This window comes from Dunckerocampus dactyliophorus, chromosome 5 (assembly GCF_027744805.1).
Source record: "Dunckerocampus dactyliophorus isolate RoL2022-P2 chromosome 5, RoL_Ddac_1.1, whole genome shotgun sequence".
Taxonomy (NCBI): Eukaryota; Metazoa; Chordata; class Actinopteri; order Syngnathiformes; family Syngnathidae; genus Dunckerocampus; species Dunckerocampus dactyliophorus.
The window spans coordinates 16,413,856-16,432,118 of record NC_072823.1 but is presented as its reverse complement, the minus strand read 5'-3'; the positions used below and the strand labels follow the sequence as shown (position 1 = coordinate 16,432,118).

The window sequence follows — 18,263 nt, the reverse complement described above, 5'->3', positions numbered from 1 at the left end:
CAAAGGAAAATAACATTAAGTTTAAAAATGTATAAATTGTATTTCTTCTCCTTCAAAGGATTATAATTCCATTTAAAAAGGCAAACAATTATGATTGTTATTAATTTTGTAATTAATTTTATTTCATTTTATAGGACAGTAAAAATAACATTTACTTTGAAAATAAATTGTATTTAATTATAAATGATTACAGTATGGGGCCATACGCTGGATGAGTGGTTAGCATGTTGGCCACACAGGATCGGGAAGATCGGAAGGGTTCGAATCTCCCTCGGCCATTTCTATGTGGAGTTTGCATGTTTTCCTCGTGTTTGGGTTTTCTCCGGGTACTCCGGTTTCCTCCCACATTCCAAAAACGTGCATGTTAGGTTAATTGGCATCCATAGGTATGAATGTGAGCGTGAATTGTTTATATGTGCCCTGCGATTGGCCGGCACCCTGGAGCTGGGATAGGCTCCAGCATATTAGTTTAATATATTGACATTGGCTCCAGCTCACGCACCCTGACCAGGAAAACAGTTAGAAAATGGATGCAATTCTCTTACGCCTTTTCTATTTTGTAAATTACAGCTAATTCATATAATTATGCATAATCTTTATCTCACAACAAACACATATTATAAATACTGCCATTTTAACCATTACTATACATGTTTTGTGCAAACAGTTGAGAAGAACTGAAGGTATAACAAGAACTGAGTGAAACTGACCAGTCTTAATAGTGATATGATCAAATTGAGTACGTGACAATGGCGCCCTCTTGTGTTTTTTGAGAATTAGAGCAGGGAAACTAACGTTACAATACTAGCTAGCACTGCTACTTGTAATACATATATATATACACAGACAGATCATTAAAGTTCACACTGAGTCCACTTGCTCCAGTAAAGGCCCGGTGGTATCATCTGGGTCCTGTGACACAGACAAAGTGAGAGATCTTTGGCATCGTGACACCATCTCTGGGCCTCTCATCCAAATAAGTTGAGAAATGAGTAGTGATACTCTCACCTGTGCTACTCGGCTGTATGCTGGAACATGTAACGGGCCGTAGCGTCGCAAGCCTCGCCATGACAGTAAGAGTATGTATAGAGATAGCAGCAAACACTGCGCTGTCAACACAACAGAGCTCCACTTGGCCACGTAGGATCCAGCTAGCTGGTAAAAGCATGGACAGGTGGCTAAAACACATTATTCAAGTTATTCATTAAAAAAAATTGGATGTACTTACCTGTTTTTTGGTGTTTAGTGCGACTGACTTCTGAGACATGAGGCAGTAAGCCAATAGCAGGGGAAATCCAGTCAACAGGCTAAGGACGTTAACACCCAGAAGAACGATGATCTGCTTTTATGAATGGTACGGTATAAATGGTAAAGTCACATCTGTCTTAAATCTTCAGCAAGTATTCTGCCAACAATTACAACACTTTACAATTTCTTTCTTTTCTTGGAGCAATTTATTTTTATTTAGACTCATAGGAACATTTACCCCTGCCTAAGAATGAAAAATGGTCCGATCCTGTCATCTTAATTTTTTAACATGAAGTTGTATGACATTCCCATCAGCAGTCTAGTGCCTAAGTTCCCAAAGTGGGGTACGCCAACTGTAATAGGGGGTGCGTGAATAAAAATTAAAAACAATTGAGCGCCCTAACACTGTCAATTATGAGTGCACCTGAACCCCTCACGGCTCAATGGAGAACGGAGCAGAAAGCAGGAAATGAGACGGCACATGTATCCCTCCGCACTGTCGCCTGTGCATTCTTGTGTATGTGATGAAAACGCTTGCGGTAATGCCATTCTTCCGCGACGGAGCACCATAGCCATCCTGTTTACAAGGGTGTTCCACAGTGGAAGAAGATGCGAGCTTCATCACACACATGAATAAACAGGCGACAGTGTGCGGGATACTGCGGGAGACAAATATAACGCCGAGCGATTTGTGAGGTCAGATTTTTTTGAGGAAGCATTTTTGTGATGCAAATGCATTAACTCTTTTGAACGCATATTGTTTTGAGAAGCCAAACTCTTTCCTTAAATGGCCCCAGCAACTAAGCGGAACTACGTTCCTCGTCACGGATCTCCCACCAGACTCGGCTCACTGGACCAATTGGAGGGGTAAGTCACTGTTGATGTAGTACACTGCTGATGGGGGTTTCATACAGCTTCATGTCAAAAAATCCGAACTATCCCGTTAAGTCATCCTCCATGAAGCAGCTAAGAGCATGCAGACTAAAAAAACATTACATTGATACAGTGCTCATCATTTTTTCCCTTTTAAATCAACTTACCATTTTCCCTTATGAATAAAAATGCCAACATTACCCTGGCCCCGTTTGACCCAATCAAAAATGGTTTGGTCTCATTGTCTTAATACTAGCCTTCATGAATCAGGAAGTAGCCTGTTAGCTAACAAATGGCTGTCAAACACAAGCAAGGTGCTTCGACCATTTTTTCACGTTCGTGAGAGGAATTTCTTTTCTCCAACTGAGTCACACTGGAACTATTTCCCCAGCATAATAAAAAATGGTACAGTGCTATCAGCTAATTCCACAAACTATGACGTGGCCTGCTATCTAACAACATACTTACAGCTCCTTATTTTTATTTTACTTTAGTTTAATTTATTCATTGCTTTTTGTCTTTTTAATCAAAATTGGTACGTTTCAAAAGCAACCTGCTAGTAACAAAGACACTTTAGTTGCTTCCTCAAACTCTTTCAGAGGAATTTATTTGCTCTGTGAGTCACAATGGAACAGTTTCCCCATAAATAGAATTGTACAGTCCCATAAAAATTAAGTCATTCTCCATACAACAGGAAGTAGTCTGCTAGCATACAAACAAATGGCAAATAGGGATCACAATTTTTTTTCCCTATTTTGAACTTATTTTCCGTTTTTCCCATTCCAGTTATGGAAGCCTTTAACTCTGCCCTAAATTAAAAATGGTCCTATCATCTTATTTCATCCTCTACAAACCAGGAACTTGCAGTAAGTTGCCTCAACATTCCCCCCGTCCCATAATGCAAATGGTAGAGTCAAGCGCACACAAACTGTCAGTGTGTGCTCACACTCTTTTCTGACTGTGTGGTCCAAATCAACTCAAAGAGCCAGACTGTTACTGTGTTGTTGCAATCACAACAAAGAGTCAGACTGTGCTTTATGACATCACTGTTTTGACACCATAACCTCATAGCATTATGGCCATATGATACATTGACCCCCCCCAGTTTTTCAAACTGCTAAACAAAACACAGTAAGACCTAATGATAGCCAAACTAACTGGGTAACCAGTTCGACTCCCGGTTAACCAGCCTGGCCGTGTGGGGTATTCTGCCACATGACATGCCAGGCACTTACTAGCCTATAACACAAGTTTTCCTTTTAAAATTCACCAACATAGTCCTTCAAGTAGAGAGGCCTCTGTCGGGCTTTCACATGACGGAGCTCAGGCTGCAGTCATCCTGCACACATCCTGCAAGCGGCTCAGGGACTGATCTATGTGGCATGGATCGACTGCAGCAGCCTGGTCTGAAGTAGACCGAGGTGGCACTCGTCTAAGGCGGCTGGCATGCCAGCATGAGCCGTCGGCTAGGAGGAAGGTGGCTGGTTCCAGCTGTGCAGTGATCTGACGTGGCGTCGACCAGGGCAGCTTGTGCAACCAATTGGGATGACTGAGTCGGACCCCGATACATTCGATACATGCAAGTGCAGGGCATCTCGCATGATGCTTCCGGTCGAACTGCTGCTTCATCCAGTGTTTCTGCTGGGTCACACTGTCGCCCGGAAAGGGTGTCGCCACTGGGGTCTCCTTTTGGTGGGTGCAGATGGTCCAGGGAAAGCTGCAAATCACACTCAAACAATAGGAGGGCCAGAGAACCTGCCTGTTGTGGCTTGCGTTGTTGCCCTGTAGTGCAGGAGGGTGCTCACAATCACTGATGCAAATGAGAAGCCATACCCCAGGTTCACTCTTAAGACATTTTTTAGGCTTTGGTTGAACCTATCCACACCACTGTTGGCCTGAGGGTATGGCAGTGTGATGCCCCTCTCTTCTAAGAAAGGCTGTAAAGTTGGCCGAAATGAACTGAGGCCCGTTGTCTGTCGTGATGGTGTCAAGCACACCCTAGCGGGGCGTGGAGAGGAGAGGAAGTTTGTGATCATGCTGGTGGAGAATACCTGTGGGTAGCACCTCAGGAGGTGTGCATGCATCATAAGAACCAGCTCAGGCTCTGAGGGGTCATGGATGGCGTGTGGCGCAGAGCTGGGTGTAGCTCTGGAAAGTGTGCCAGAAGATTGTCCATGTCAGGCATAAGTTGTGTGATAAGTTGCATGCCCGCAGTCGCTCGGCACAACGGCATGTAGCCAGTAGGGCTGTGAGGGCCTGGTGGTCTGTCCGCAGAGTCGAGTGCCGCCCCTAGAGGTACATATGCCACCACTCACAGGCCCAGATGCAAGACAGAGCTTCCCTCTCTCCTACAGAGTAGTTTTGCTCTGTTGGCGTCAGTGCCTTTGATGCAAATGCCACTTGGTGTTCAACCCCTTGCTGAATTTGGGACAGGAAAGCGCTAGTTGCAGAGTTGGAGGTGTCACAATTCCCACAGGACTGGCGTGCTGTGGCACCCTGTCGTCCTGTTATGTTCCCCTCAAGGTCCGCATGAGGAGAAGTGGGATCAGAGCGCTGAGCAGGCCACCATCTGTGCCAGCGAGGTGTGAGGTGCCAGGTTGGTTAGTCGCGATGCTAACTGAACAGCTTACTATCTGAAAGGCCATTTCCACCATCGATGACAATGGCAGGTTGTCTGGCGCCTGAAGTGTTATGTGTTTCGCCAGCTGATCATGGATCACTTCCTCATCCAGACGGACAAACTCAGGTCAGGTAGCGAAGATTGGTGACGTAGTGGTGGACCGACTCTTTGACGTACTGTCGGCTTTGGCGGAAGGTGGTTCGGCGGACGATGACGCACTGTGGAGCAGCGATATGTCCAGCCAGCACGGCAACACAGTCTGGGTATGTCTGTGCCGGTCCGAGGGTATGCAAGATTCTTGTTCGCTGCCCAGGCTGTGATGAACAAGCATGGCACGCAACCTAGCATCTCTAGCATCAGTGAGCCCAATAGTAGCTATGTATGTCTCAAACACTGTATGCCAGTGGGACCAGGGAATCGGCGGCTCACCAATCAGAACGGGGAACGATGGCGAAGGTTAGAAAGGAAGCTTCATCCTCGTGGCCATTGTTATGTTCAAGCATACACAAACGACAGCCGTGTACTCATGTGACTTTTTCCTTACTATGTGGTCCTCATGTCAAAGAGCCGACTGGTACTTTGTTGATGCAATCACATCAACGAGTCAGACTGTGCTTTATGACAAAACAAAGCAACCCTTTATGACACCACACGTCAAACTGTTGTGACTCCATAACTTGTACAGAGTCTCATCGAAATTGAATAGCCAACTACCCTGGTAGTAGAGATGCCGGGTGAAGCCTCATGAAGCTTTGAAGCGTTCCTTCAAATTGTGCCGGAACGAATTTGGAGCATTGGTGCTTTAGTGAAAAGCAACGTCAGCGACATCTGGTGGAAGAGTGAAGTCAAAGCAATCTACAGTATGTCACTAAAAGGAGTGTAACACAGGTCGCCATTACAAACGCACAACACACCAATGCTCTCATTACAAGCCAGCATTGTTCAATAGCTTGGTGGTTATTATATACGCAAGTTAGTGCCAAGGTAACCTGTCAAAGCAATGACAGCTACCAATCCGTTTCAAATAGTCCATACGCATTGTGACGTCTGATGCCTCCAATGTAATCCGTCACATGATATTTGCAGAACAATAGGCTCCAAGCGGTATAGAAAATGGATGGATGGATAAAAGCTCCAAAGCACTATTTGGAAGCAGCGTGATTCAGGAAGTCTGACACAAGCTTCGGGTTCATTTAATCATCTCTACCTGCTAGCTAACAAATGGATGAACTGTTTGGCAGTTCACCATTACAGCATTCATTTTTAACAGACTAACTGAATTGTTGTTTGAGTCACAATGCTACCATCCTCAGTGCTTAAAAATGGTACAATCCAGTTGTCTGAGTTGTCTCAACAAGAACCAGGAAGTAGTGTGGTAACTTACAGATAAACACAAATACGGTGCTCAACAGACAAACACAAATATGGTGATTCCCCCCCAATTTTGTTCACCCTATTGTAGTTCAATGGAGAACTTGCCTTAAGTTTATTGGCCTTCCTCTGGACGTATATCGCCATACAGCCAGTTGCCACATACTAGAACAACAACACAAAGTTTTATGTTGACGAAATGTATGTGAGTGACAGTCAACAACAGAAGTCATGTGGACTTACAAGGAGGCTGGACCACACTGGTGTTGTCATGGCAACAGAGCAGTCGTAGCTGACACATGCGTGAGACACAGCGGTCAGTATGCAAACTAGGGCGCTGAGGAGCTGCACCACCTGAGTGCAAACACACAATCAAGCGCAGACGACGGCATCGAAGTAAAACACAACAGCGCCTTACCCCACTGATGAGGAGTCTGGTGTCCACCACCGACGAGAACCAGCGATGAATCCTCACATTGTCCAGCTCCTCCTGGCTGGTGACCCGTGTCAGTAGTCGGCTGGAGGGTCGAGTGGCCTTCACGTAAACTTGGTACAGACCCTCCTGGAACATGTTTTCCCTCATCTATGGATAAGGAACATCAACATCCAGACAAAAACATCATAATGTGTTGCTGCCTACCTTGTGTGAAGAGTCACCTTCCTCCTCCATGTTCTTTTATGTCAGCACATCTTTAACTGAAGACTGTGAGGCACGTCCAAGTTCAGAGTTCACTTGAGTGGCTTGATAGTGAAGGAAGGTTAAAGTCCACCACAGAGGAGGTGATTAGTCACTACAGAAACAGGATCAACTCCACAAGCTTTTTTTTTTAAAGATATGCACTTATTAATCCCAGCAGTTCCCATAAGACACCACTGGGTGACAGCATCTCTCTGCAAACACCTTCCTGGGAGACACAAAGACAGTGATCCTGGAAGGCCCAGGATCACACCTCACAGTGTCTAATAAAGACTCACCTAGTGGCTGTCAATTTCAGATTCTATGTCTTAAATTTATTTTACAGTGTGATTTATTGGAGCTAAAGAAATGCATCTCGAGTGGACGTATCGAGAAGGGAGACATCTTGGCACATCGTGGCTGAGCTCGAAAAATATCTACCTCCCTCGTGTTTCCTACGAGATCCGGGGGGGATTGGTAAATTGCATTACAAAGAACACTTTCAACATTGACAACAAATTCATAAAATGGCAAGCTGATACAAAGTTGCAGAAAAAAATAAGCCTCAAAACAAACTTTTGCTGCAACTTTGAGCAAAAACAGCCTCAAAATCAGGCATTTTAGGCCGTAACAAAAAAAAAAGCCTGCAAAATCCTGGAGGGACTGACTAATAATGGCAATGTTAGTACTCACATAGCTCACATACTGTATGTCCTCCTGTCCCATTCCATAATGTTACGTTGTTGTATCCATTATATAACATTCTGTTTGACAAGTGCAGAGTTGCAATGTATAGTAAGTAGTGGATAAAGTGCACAATAGCTCTACAAACTCTTGAGACAGGCATGGATAAGCACAGCTCATTAACATTAAAGCTACAGACACACAAAACAGCATCAGTGTTTTTTTGGAGACTGTCTGAACATTGCATCCATCTAAAGCTCGTTTCAACCCTTCACTCCAGAACAGTATGTCCGTAATTCTTTCCAATGCTGTGCTTGACCTGTAAGCAACCTTCTAAAGCCACCCTTTTTCCTTTAGTAGGTAAAATATGAATGAATTACACGTGTAAAGATTTAGAATTATGCAATAGGATCACGAGAAAAGGAGTTTGAGTTTGCTCACATGGTTGCGGGGCATTAGTGCGGCCAATGACTGCGCAATTTTCACTGGACAAAAGAATGAGTCAGCAGATATGTATGGCGGCTGATTGTATGTACATACAGTATGCATGTACACTTGTATACATGTACACTTCACATGTATGTTCTTGCATTTATCATCTTGTTTAAGTAGTGCCTATACTTCCGTCCTGAAAATGGCAGTTTTAACTGGACAGACGGCTCCAGCTCACTATTGTTGCATCGAGTTCTCTTGGCTGCAGGTTGTGTTGCAGTTTGTAACGACAACACCCACGTACCCAAACTCTGGTACTGATTGGCTTTATTATACTCTACCTTTAGCCAATCATCTTTACTATGTGTTTGTCACCCCTCACAGAAGGACAACCAGACAAACAAAAAAAACACCTTTTAATAATTTGATTACCAGTTACAGTACTTGAAAACCATAATGGTGCCATCATTATTTTTTAAGGGCGTTACTCCCAACACTGTTTATACATGACTGCTCTTCCTAAACTCAAACGTTATTTAAGCTTTATAATGAATCACACGCTATTGTCCTTACTTGTACATATTCTTTCCTCATTTATCGGCAAAAATGAATGAGACAAAGGAGAAAAGCACAATTTCTTAAGACAAACGGACCAATACAGTCTACAAAGGAGGAACAAGAAAAATGAAAATAAAATAAACAGATAAGGACAAAGTGAAGCAATAATAATAATAATACCAAAAGAGAAAAGCAGCTAATACCAGCAAATTATATACAAGCATTAAACAAATGACATGGATGTACAGGTTCACATTGGCAAAACATTGTCTCTATTTATGTAGCCGACCTAACATCGTTTTTTTCTTCAGTGGTACAGTCGTACCAAAGAGCTTGTCCCAGTGGCTGAAAAAGGGAGCATAATTGCAGCTGGGCCTCTGATGGTGCATGTCATGAGCTGGCGCTCCCCCCAGCAGGCCGAAGGGCACCAGCTGATTGAGGCTCCATGGTAGGTCATACCCAATGTGGTCCTCCACGGACATCCAGATACTGAACACTGTGATGCACCATGTGGTCAGTGGGTGACAATTGAGAAGAACGGGGTCCTGGTTGCTCCAGAGTCCAACCGTAATCAGCTCTGGGATGCTGAGCTGCTCGGTGGCCCAAGAGAAGGGGGCCGTGTATTCATGGTGGATGGCGTGGATGCAGCGATAAAGCTGCATGTGTTTGTGATGTATAAAGTGCCAGATGTAGTACTGAGTGTCAAAGAGGAGAAGAAGAGCCAATCCATCTATGAAGACGTTATGAAGGGCAGGGGCTTCCTGAGGTATCGCTGGCGGAGGTAAGATGAACATACCAACCATCACACTTGGGAGGACAAAGAAGACGTGGTTAAAAAGAGCTATCAGGAAGCTCCTCGCCATCATTCCAAGTGTGGGCTGCCTGTTCTGCTGGATCTTATACTGGTGGAATAAAGGAACTCTTTCTCCTAACAGGTCCATGACTGCAAAAGGTAAACTGAAGAAGAAGTAGCTGCAAAAAGCGAGCAGGACTGGCAAGAAAGGTGATGAGATGAGAGGCAGGTGGTGAAGAAGCAGATAATCCCAGAGCGGCTGCAGGAGACGGTTTGATCTTGTGCAGGTGAGGGGGTGCAGAGACAACCCGCTGATGTTCAACATCTTGATGAAATGCTGCACACTGCTTCTGCACACCCAAGCCTGGAAAAATCCCTCTTTTAAGTCGCTGGGTTTGGCTCAGGATTAACTATTCAAAAGTATTTATTATTCGGCACAACACAGCAGCTTGAGGAAGTAAGGAAAACAGAGAAAATATATTGAAACTATATTTTATGTTCACTGAGGGGATACACACCGTGCCACCCTTTTAAAAACATCTGTCCTAAGTAAAGTTGTGGATCAGATTTGTAGTACTTATTTTGGTAAAATACAAATAATTAAAAAAAGACTTTAGATTCATAAATATTTATTAGGACGTAGGCATATGGTTGTATTTTTCCATTTTTGCTTGCTAAATTTGTTTACATTATTTGTTGTTTTTTTTAATCAACATGGACGCAGCAGATCCCTATATTTTTAATATCATGTTTTATATAATCTCACAAATCTGCAGAAATTAAAAAAAAAAATACAAGTTATAAATAAAATATAAATGTATCTACATCAAATCTGATTCAGTTTAAATGTTGTTGTGCTTGGATGGTATTGTGTAAGTGTACTGTAATAGGTTGAGGAATGAGGACGAAACTAAAATAACTAATAAAAGATGTCACTCTTACACAGAATGATCATTACAACATGATTTATTGGGGGAAGTTAGAAATTGAATTCATAATTTTTTTGTGTGCAGCTTCAAAAGACACAATCGTCCTACTTCTTTTCACTGGCCTTCTTCGAAACAGTCTTATTGCTGTTGGCATATTTCTGTCGATCATTTCTGAGAAGAAAAGCAAAATACAAATCAATCCAATACCAACTGAATGTGATCAAATACGTTTTTATTAAATACCTGCACATTTTGACTTTGTTCCTGCAGCCCAGTCCTCCTTCCCAATGGCTGGTGTGAGCGCCCCTGGTCATCATGTTCCCGCAGCTGACACAAGGCTTCCCGTTGCCGTACGGCTGCAAAACAAACAACAAATGAAACCAAGAGAGTTGGAGGTCGCTGAGCTTCACCGCTACAAACTGACTTGTTCTTTTGCGCAGTAGCCACAGATCATCCTGGTGGCGAGCTCCATGGGGTGGTCCTGGTCCTCATCATGGCACACGTCACAGGGGTAGGCACGGCCACAACATGGAAACCTTTACAAGACAGGCGAGTACACTTCACGGGCTGTTACATTACAAACTACACTGGATAGAGCGATGCTGATACCTTAACCAGCGATGGCTCTGCTTGTAATGTTTGCACGCTCCCTTTTCTGGTAGGGGTTTCCCCTTTTGTACAGCGGGATCTCTGACTGTCTTCAAATTAATTGATGTAGCACTTGGACCTGCGTGCAAAAACACACCATGTTGCTCCTCTCAGATTATGTAGAAACACCACAGCAAACTACAACCGCAATAATGAACATATCGTTACATTCACATACCCCTGACGGTGTCTATCAAATCTGAGCATTAGTTTGCTATATTTCATACAGCTCTTATTTTGGCTCTTTGTGCGGAGGGTATTTATTTCCCCTGAGTGGGTAACTATTAGTCAAACTATGGTTGTTATTGAAGATGTTAATGCTACTCATTGCTAATCTTCTGGGGGCCTCTGACCTGTTTTGTTGCTGTGTGGTTGAATGTATTGGAATCTGGCGCTCTCAGCCAAGAGACTTAGTTTGCTGTGGCAGTTCTCACAGTTAACCTCCTTTGTTTGACCGTAGCAAAGGTTCTGATGGCAAAATAATACACATAGATATCAGAAAACTTAATTATTTTTTGAGGGGATGGGTAATAATCCAGGTGTCATCACCTGCAGAGAGCTTTCCTGGGAACAGCTTAGGCAGCCCACAGCGAGATGGCACTCTTGAAGCACAAGGTCAGTAGGAACGGCGTTTTGGAGGTCCAGGTATCCCAAGACGTCACTGTAATGGTGCAGCATGCACGGTCTGAACGCAGCACTGATGCTTGCATTGCACTTTTCACACTGAGCTGTGCAGGCAGTCTTTCCACTCAGCGCAAGGTCTGCTGTCACCTTACACCTGCACACATCCAGAACAAGTTAATAGAGTAGATAAAAATGTTCTTTGTTGCATATACTTACATTAAACCACCTGTACTTGAGATCTTTTCATGTGGTTAAATACACTAATCAAAACATTAAGAGGTATCTCTTAGTGTGATACACTTACATTTACAAACATACTGTTCAGTTAAAACTAGGGCTGTCAAAAATAATGTGTTAACTAATTTATTTAATTAAACACTTTAATATTTTTAGCATGTGCATCATGGCAAGCCACACCTCTCTGTTATGACGGAGGCAAGTGAAGCGTCCCCATGGAGACACACAGCATCTGACACTTTTTAAAAAAAATTCTTTCTACCTGAACACATCAACAGCAGCGCCCGTTCCATGACCATGTATCTCTAACTCACAAATATGTCTCTCTTGCCATCCTCAGAACACCACCTCATTCTCTACACTGCGGCAAGATGCATTCACGGACATTCCGAACTCCAAACATCAACACCACTGGGCGTCAGTGAGTAAGAACTGCTAAAGTTTATTCAAGCAATCTTCTATATTCTACACAAAAAATAACAATGGCTAAGATGGCCCAATTTAACTGTAAAAGTGTGGTATCTCTTGGATTTACAATTACTGTACTGCGTTTGAAAATTACAATACTATTCTAAAATACCTGTAACTACAGCCTAGAGCCTAGTTCAGAGGAATTGCAGAGACATGCAAGAGATGTTATTGTGTATTGTCCCGTATGTTTGCACTTGATTTAAATTCTGTTAATTCGGAGCTACTAATAAACATAAAGAACGTTAAATATTAGGGGTGTAAAAATAAGTGTATTTGTATCAAACCGTGACACCTGTATCGAACAATACGCAGTTTCATATTTATTTTATCAACTTCTGACGGCGCTCTGTGCTGAAAGCTCAGTGTATCTGCCATCAACTACTCTGGCTTAGGTTGCATTGTCAAGCACAGAGCCACTGAGCTCTGCCTCCCACATTCATACATCGTGCTGAAAATGTTGAAAAATGTTGGCAATTTCAATAAAATTCAAATTACAAACGGCAAGGTAATTTATTTTTTTTTTATATCGAAAAAATATCGAACCATAACACAAACGTGTCGAACTGAACCGTGAATTTTGTGTATGGTTGCACCCCTATTAAATATAGATATTCATGTCCTGTCATGTATCTTTCTGTTAATAAAATAGAATGAAAATGGGTATATTTCAGACATAGTTGCAAAAGGTGATTAATCATGATTAATTTGTAAAATGGGATTAATCTGATTATAAACTGTAACCATTTAACAGTCCAAATTAAAACCTGACAGTGTCAAGCTAAACACATTCACCACCACTCTTCCTGGCTACATCTTTTAATATATGAAGCTATTTTTTATGATGATCATAACTCCAAGAATTGCCCAAGAAATTTTGGTTGGATTGCAACATGGCTGATGTTGGCAGGTGGGGCGGTAATGAAAATTGTATGTTAAAAAATTATAATAATACACCCTGGACTATTCGCCAGTCAGTCAATCTCCGGAGTGTGAGGCCAACATGCTAACCACTAGGCCACAGTGTGGCCCATAATAATGATGTAAATTCTAAGCTCAAATATATACAGTATATCTCATCAGATCATGTTGTGTCTGCACAGGATTTGATTCCCTTTTATTCCATTAAATCCAGAGGTAATGGATCTGTATATAATTTGACATTTTAACGATTAAGATCTATATTGTAGCCATTCACTTGTTGATTTTGCATAGGACAAATGGCGTTTAAGGCTGTTTTTATTTGGTAAAAGGTAGATTTTTTGATGCAGCTCTTATTTGATTGTGCAGGTGTTCTGTAAGTATGTATATACAGTAGGTATATCTATGTACTGTTTATCTACGCTGACCTGTTGCATTGCAGGCAAACAGTGATGTACTGGCTGACCACAGTGGCTGTGTTCTCTCCCAGCCTCAGGCCAAGCAGCTTCACTTCTGTGCCTCTGCGGACATCACTGATCTTTATATTTTCCACCAAGTGACTGCTGTCCTCGTTTTTGTGCTGCTCTTCCTCACAACCCGGTCCTTCCCCGACTGCTCTGTCGCCGTCTAACGTTTCAGTTATCCCTTCGTCACCGGCTTCCTCTTTCTCATCTGCAGCGTCCGATGAATGATTGTCCTCCGATTTTTCACATACTGCCGCCTGCAGATCCTGATAGGGTATGAACTGTAACCCAGCCTTTTCTAAATCAATGTCCTTTTTCAACTGGGGGAAGAGCACAAGAACTACATAAATCAAATATGTTATGAATTTGACGTACTTGAGGAAGCAAGCATCGCTCACCTGTCTGGCTCCCTCTGTGAAAAGCTTCTCCAAACTGCGATCAAGCCAGCAGAGAAAAGGCCGGAAGAGCAGCTCAACTTTGCCAAGGAGTTGATTGGTTGCATGCTTTGCTTGAAGCCACTCCTGTGAAGCTTGCTGTACGTGCCTACAGAGCAATAGCACAAATGTCTATGAATCAAAAACATTCTGAAGAAGTGCTTTTACTACCTTCCCATCACTAAAGGCAGATCCTGATCCAATGGAATATCCAGAGTGAAAATCTAAAGGGAATTAAAATGTCAATGGCAATTCATAAACACAATATTGTCATACTATTTAGTAGTAGTGCTCTTTACCTCCTTAGGGTAAGTGTCTGGAAAGCTCACCATGATGTCTATTTCTTTCAAATCAAAAGGCTGCAAAAAGCATGAAAAAAGTTCACTAGTTGAGATGCATTTATTCATATCTCACCAGTAAATATTTACCCAGTCTGGATCCGATGCTTCTACAGTGGCCCTGTAGTAAGTAAACTTGCCATCGCTTCGTTCTTGAATTATGAGACGATCTTTGGGAAAACGTCTCTTCAGCTGCTTGATCTCAGTGTCTCGTAGCTGTGCGGCCACATCCTCCGTTAGGTCACACAGCTTGACCTCCCGGATGTTTGGACGAGGCACCGGCACTCTCCTTTGTGTGAAACTGCCCTGGTTTGCAGATGCAACACTGTCATCCATTGAGGGCAGCTGTGGTGGATGCCAGAAGCGACACCTGTCCTCCATCGTGCAGTGCCCTGATAAAAAGTAGCGACAGGCACGGCGTCCAGAACCTGAGGCCGGCTTGGACTTGGTCGTCAGCGGAGGCCTGTTCTCTACATTCCCCTCAAGACCCACTTGAGGCAGCGACGGGTTGTCAGCCTGACTGGAAGTCCTGATTGTTTCTTTCTTGTCAGATCTAAAATCCTCTCTTACGTGTAAATATCTGCACTTGGAACCAAAGTTGCAGTGTCTTCCTTGAGCGAAGAAGCGACACAGCTGCTGCTTTTGAGGGACTGCCTTTGGAAGACATAGGTTCTCTCCACTATCGTTCTCCATTGTTATCACACCTGAATTTAAAATAATTCCGTAAGACAACATTTGAAATCACTGGCTAAATTAATTTATGAGTAGCTAGAAGCCTGGGCAAAGTGCAGTCGTCAAGTCTTACAATGTTGGCTGTGTATAAATTATTTACCCACAGAGCTGCATACTATGTGTACAGATCCTGGTCGTCAGTGCCCGTTACATATTTCCTAATATGCAAGTCCCCTTCTTACAAGAGATGAAGCCGCATTAAAAACCGCTGTGCTAACTAAACGGTACCATTATTATTTTATTGTTAACGAAGTGACTCATTTCATCGTTCCTACAAAAAAACCCATAAATTCAAACACAATCAGCAGCTGGTGTGAACGTTTCAGTCGATATGTTCATAACATTATAATAAAGCCAAAAAATATTGTGGAAATATGTATTTTTCCTCACCGAGAAGTAGCTGTCAGGTTTACGTGCTACAAACAATGTCAGAGTGCGCGACGTGATGACGTCAGTGGATTTGTACCTCTGATTTCTACGCTCCGTCACGCTGTAATGTGTGAACACGGTTGCTTGTCGCCCTCTACAGGTTAGGACTGTGAATCAGTCATCTCTGCCCACAGAAAGGGGACAAGTAAATATTGCAGCTTTAATAATTGTCATGTTTTCCAAGCTCCAGTAATCACTACATTTTGGTGTAAAGTTGTGTAATATTTTTCAATAATAAGGTCTTCCCACTGTTTCTTTCTTCATATCTGTCCATAAGGGATGGGCAAGGTAGTTTTTATTGCAAGTGAGGATGATGCACTATGGGTTTTTTGAGATAAATACATTTTAATGACTGTCCTATATGGGGTCAGTTAAACTGTGGGGGAACTTATCTATGCAAGGTCTGCCTCTTCTACTTTTTTGTGATACCACTTTTGAGGCTATAGTGAATGAAACAGCATCTTTGTTACCAGCTCTGTTAGGATGGGAATATTTTCCCACACTGTTCTTGCTATTTTTATCCACAACAGAGATTAAACAATTAAATGACCTTTCACTTGGAACAAAAGACACTGTTTCTTCCTACTTCATCCTGTGCCTTCCTTTGTTGTGTGTAACGTCGCAGGAGACAGGTGGCCATGGATGCAGCAATTCTAGATCCAGCCAAGGTGCTATTCCACAGCCTCTGTGTTGCTTCACTGTTCAGGAGTCACCACGTGTTTGTTGTGCTCCCGGTGTCTGTGGCTCAGTGGATGTGGAGGCCACCACTGGAGGAGCAGGAGGAGCACTGGAGGGGCAGGCTCCATCCCTACTGGGGATGACTGCTGGAGTCCTCGGCAACCTGCTGCTCTTTGACCTGCAGTACTACAGTATGTCTGGCAAAGGTTGAATCACAGGATCCGCTGGCTGTATGTCATTCCACATTTCAGCACCTGGGACAAAATATTTGGCACCTATGCTGAGTTCAGCTTTGTTGCTGCAAGCAAATGAAGCCAGTCTTCAAGTATTGTATTAACACTCAGATAATACCAGGACTCCAGGCCATCTGCATATCCATCCATTTTCTATATTACCTCTCCTCATGAGGGTCACGGATTACCCTGAGAAAACCCTCCCACACACGGGGAGGACATGCAAACTGCATGCCCACACAGAGATTCAAACCCTCAATCTCCTGACTGTGCGGCCAACATGCTAACAACAAGGCCACCGTGCGTCCCTTCCATCTATAAATGTTTCAACCTCTTATTTAGTTTACCACATTTCGCAATTTATTTATGAAATACATTATTGCGACCATTCCAGGGTGTACCCCTGCCTCTCGCCCAAAGCCAGCTGGTATAGACTCCAGCATACCCGCGACCCTAGTGAGGATAAGCGGCATAGAAAATGGATGGATTACTTTATTGCATTTGAGCATTGTTTCTAGTGCATCATTCTACAGTATGTATTATGCATGTACAGCAAGTGTGTTTTTACATTAAGCAAACCCCTGCCCACATGACCACTGTATGTCTGGGAGAGTGAATTCTAACTGTTAAAAAAAACACACACACACGCAAGCGGTAATACGCGACATGTGACTTGAGGAAGCAGGGGAAAATTCAAGGCACTTGGAGCGCCAACTGCAAAATTTACATCAAGTTAAATGGAGGGCTTGGAGGAAGCCAAAGTATGTTTTGTCAAAGACAACAAAGAACTGGACAAATGTAGAAAAAAAGGGGGGGAAATGCAAATGCCAAATGTAGGAAAGTGAAATATTTTGTCAACAAGCAAAAGTTATGATGTGAATGAATGCTCAGTAATAGACATGGGGAAGGGGTGGGATTTAAATATAACATCTGCTTCTTCCTACTCCTTTACGGACATGTTGAATTGTGCAAAAAGTAACCAAGTGCTGTTCCTTGATGTAACTTGTTATGCATGTCTGAAACAAACAAACATACCATACCATACCGGTATGAAAATAAAATATTTGTATTTAAAATCTGGTGTTCCTGAGTACCACTAGATAGAACTCACGTACCACCAGTGGTACTCATACCACAATTTGAGAATGAATGCAGTAAGCATTTGCCTGTACAAATTGCATCAATTGATTTCATTGGTCATTGACCTATGACCCCAAATGCTTAAGCATATTTGGAGGTTTGCTAAGACATTGAACATGTTTAAGTGTTTATAAAAGCACAATCATTTTGTATTAGATATTAGAAATGTTTTGTATATTTGAACTTCATTTGAGAAGAAATAACTTCGTACTAAGGCCTAGGTTCCCAAAGTGGGGTACACGTTCCTCCGGGGGAAAGCCAGTTGTCATAGGGGTTACGTGAATAAAAATGAAAAACAATTAGCGTCTAACGAGAGCACCTGAACGCCTCATAGCACAGAGCGCACAGTCACTGCAGAAGGAGGGAGACGCGGCATGAAGTTCTTCCTTGCGCTGTGCGTTATATGAATAAGTACGTTTGGTGATTATGTTGTGTATTAAGAGTGTTTGATCTTGAAGTTTTCATTTACATTAGTGTTCCAAACCACACACTGTGAAAACATGTCAATGTATGCGCGTGTCAGGATGAGAGAGTGGGGATTCCCCCGAAAATGAGGTTGCTTGTATGTATTTTTGTACTTTGGATGCTGCTTTATCATGTTTGTTCAACTTTCCCTTAGAATTTGGTATCAAATTAATATGCAGACTTAAATCATAGCGATTGCAAGTGGACAAAAGTGAAGCTGAAGTTCAACCCATTCAAAAGAAGGATCCCGCACATCCGGCTGAAATAA

General features: G+C 42.8%; 3 protein-coding genes across 5 annotated transcripts; all 3 read right to left on the bottom strand.

Moving 5' to 3' along the window:
- Positions 1-79: 79 nt before the first annotated feature.
- Positions 80-1,368, bottom strand: si:dkey-30c15.13 (uncharacterized protein LOC558731 homolog). The gene is made up of 3 exons (XM_054777052.1): positions 1,229-1,368; positions 1,009-1,155; positions 80-912 (listed from the first exon to the last, which is right to left on the bottom strand). The coding sequence occupies exons 1-3, from the start codon at positions 1,265-1,267 to the stop codon at positions 862-864; spliced, it is 237 nt and encodes a 78-aa protein (XP_054633027.1). The 5' UTR covers positions 1,268-1,368; the 3' UTR covers positions 80-861.
- Positions 1,369-8,313: 6,945 nt separating this feature from the next.
- ch25hl1.1 (cholesterol 25-hydroxylase like 1, tandem duplicate 1) lies at positions 8,314-9,581 on the bottom strand. The gene has a single exon (XM_054777051.1). It carries the CDS (start codon positions 9,578-9,580, stop codon positions 8,735-8,737), a length of 846 nt encoding a protein of 281 aa, XP_054633026.1. The 5' UTR covers position 9,581; the 3' UTR covers positions 8,314-8,734.
- Positions 9,582-10,203: 622 nt separating this feature from the next.
- On the bottom strand, positions 10,204-15,508 carry si:dkey-24l11.2 (uncharacterized protein LOC100034462 homolog). Of its 3 annotated transcripts, none has more exons than XM_054777048.1 (12): positions 15,151-15,508; positions 14,409-15,022; positions 14,280-14,339; positions 14,152-14,204; positions 13,945-14,089; positions 13,511-13,866; positions 11,382-11,610; positions 11,186-11,300; positions 10,794-10,911; positions 10,609-10,720; positions 10,428-10,540; positions 10,204-10,355 (listed from the first exon to the last, which is right to left on the bottom strand). In XM_054777048.1, exons 2-12 carry the CDS (start codon positions 15,009-15,011, stop codon positions 10,289-10,291), a joined length of 1,971 nt encoding a protein of 656 aa, XP_054633023.1. In that variant the 5' UTR covers positions 15,012-15,022; positions 15,151-15,508; the 3' UTR covers positions 10,204-10,288. The 3 variants fall into 3 exon arrangements, with proteins under 3 accessions (XP_054633023.1, XP_054633021.1, XP_054633020.1); XM_054777046.1 differs by having other exon boundaries at positions 15,441-15,504; XM_054777045.1 differs by having other exon boundaries at positions 14,409-15,508.
- Positions 15,509-18,263: the final 2,755 nt, after the last annotated feature.

What these genes read in the sequence shown, in the direction of transcription:
- si:dkey-30c15.13 (XM_054777052.1), bottom strand. Translation starts at nt 1,267, where the DNA reads ATGTCTCAGAAGTCAGTCGCACTAAACACCAAAAAACAG. An exon ending in CACTAAACACCAAAAAACAG is followed by an intron (nt 1,156 to 1,228) that starts GTAAGTACATCC and finishes TGCTTTTACCAG; the next exon opens with CTAGCTGGATCCTACGTGGC. An exon ending in CATACAGCCGAGTAGCACAG is followed by an intron (nt 913 to 1,008) that starts GTGAGAGTATCA and finishes TCTGTGTCACAG; the next exon opens with GACCCAGATGATACCACCGG.
- ch25hl1.1 (XM_054777051.1), bottom strand. Translation starts at nt 9,580, where the DNA reads ATGTTGAACATCAGCGGGTTGTCTCTGCACCCCCTCACCTGCACAAGA.
- si:dkey-24l11.2 (XM_054777045.1), bottom strand. Translation starts at nt 15,053, where the DNA reads ATGTTGTCTTACGGAATTATTTTAAATTCAGGTGTGATAACAATGGAG. An exon ending in CAGACACTTACCCTAAGGAG is followed by an intron (nt 14,205 to 14,279) that starts GTAAAGAGCACT and finishes AATTCCCTTTAG; the next exon opens with ATTTTCACTCTGGATATTCC. An exon ending in GTTTGCCTGCAATGCAACAG is followed by an intron (nt 11,611 to 13,510) that starts GTCAGCGTAGAT and finishes GGATGTGTGCAG; the next exon opens with GTGTAAGGTGACAGCAGACC.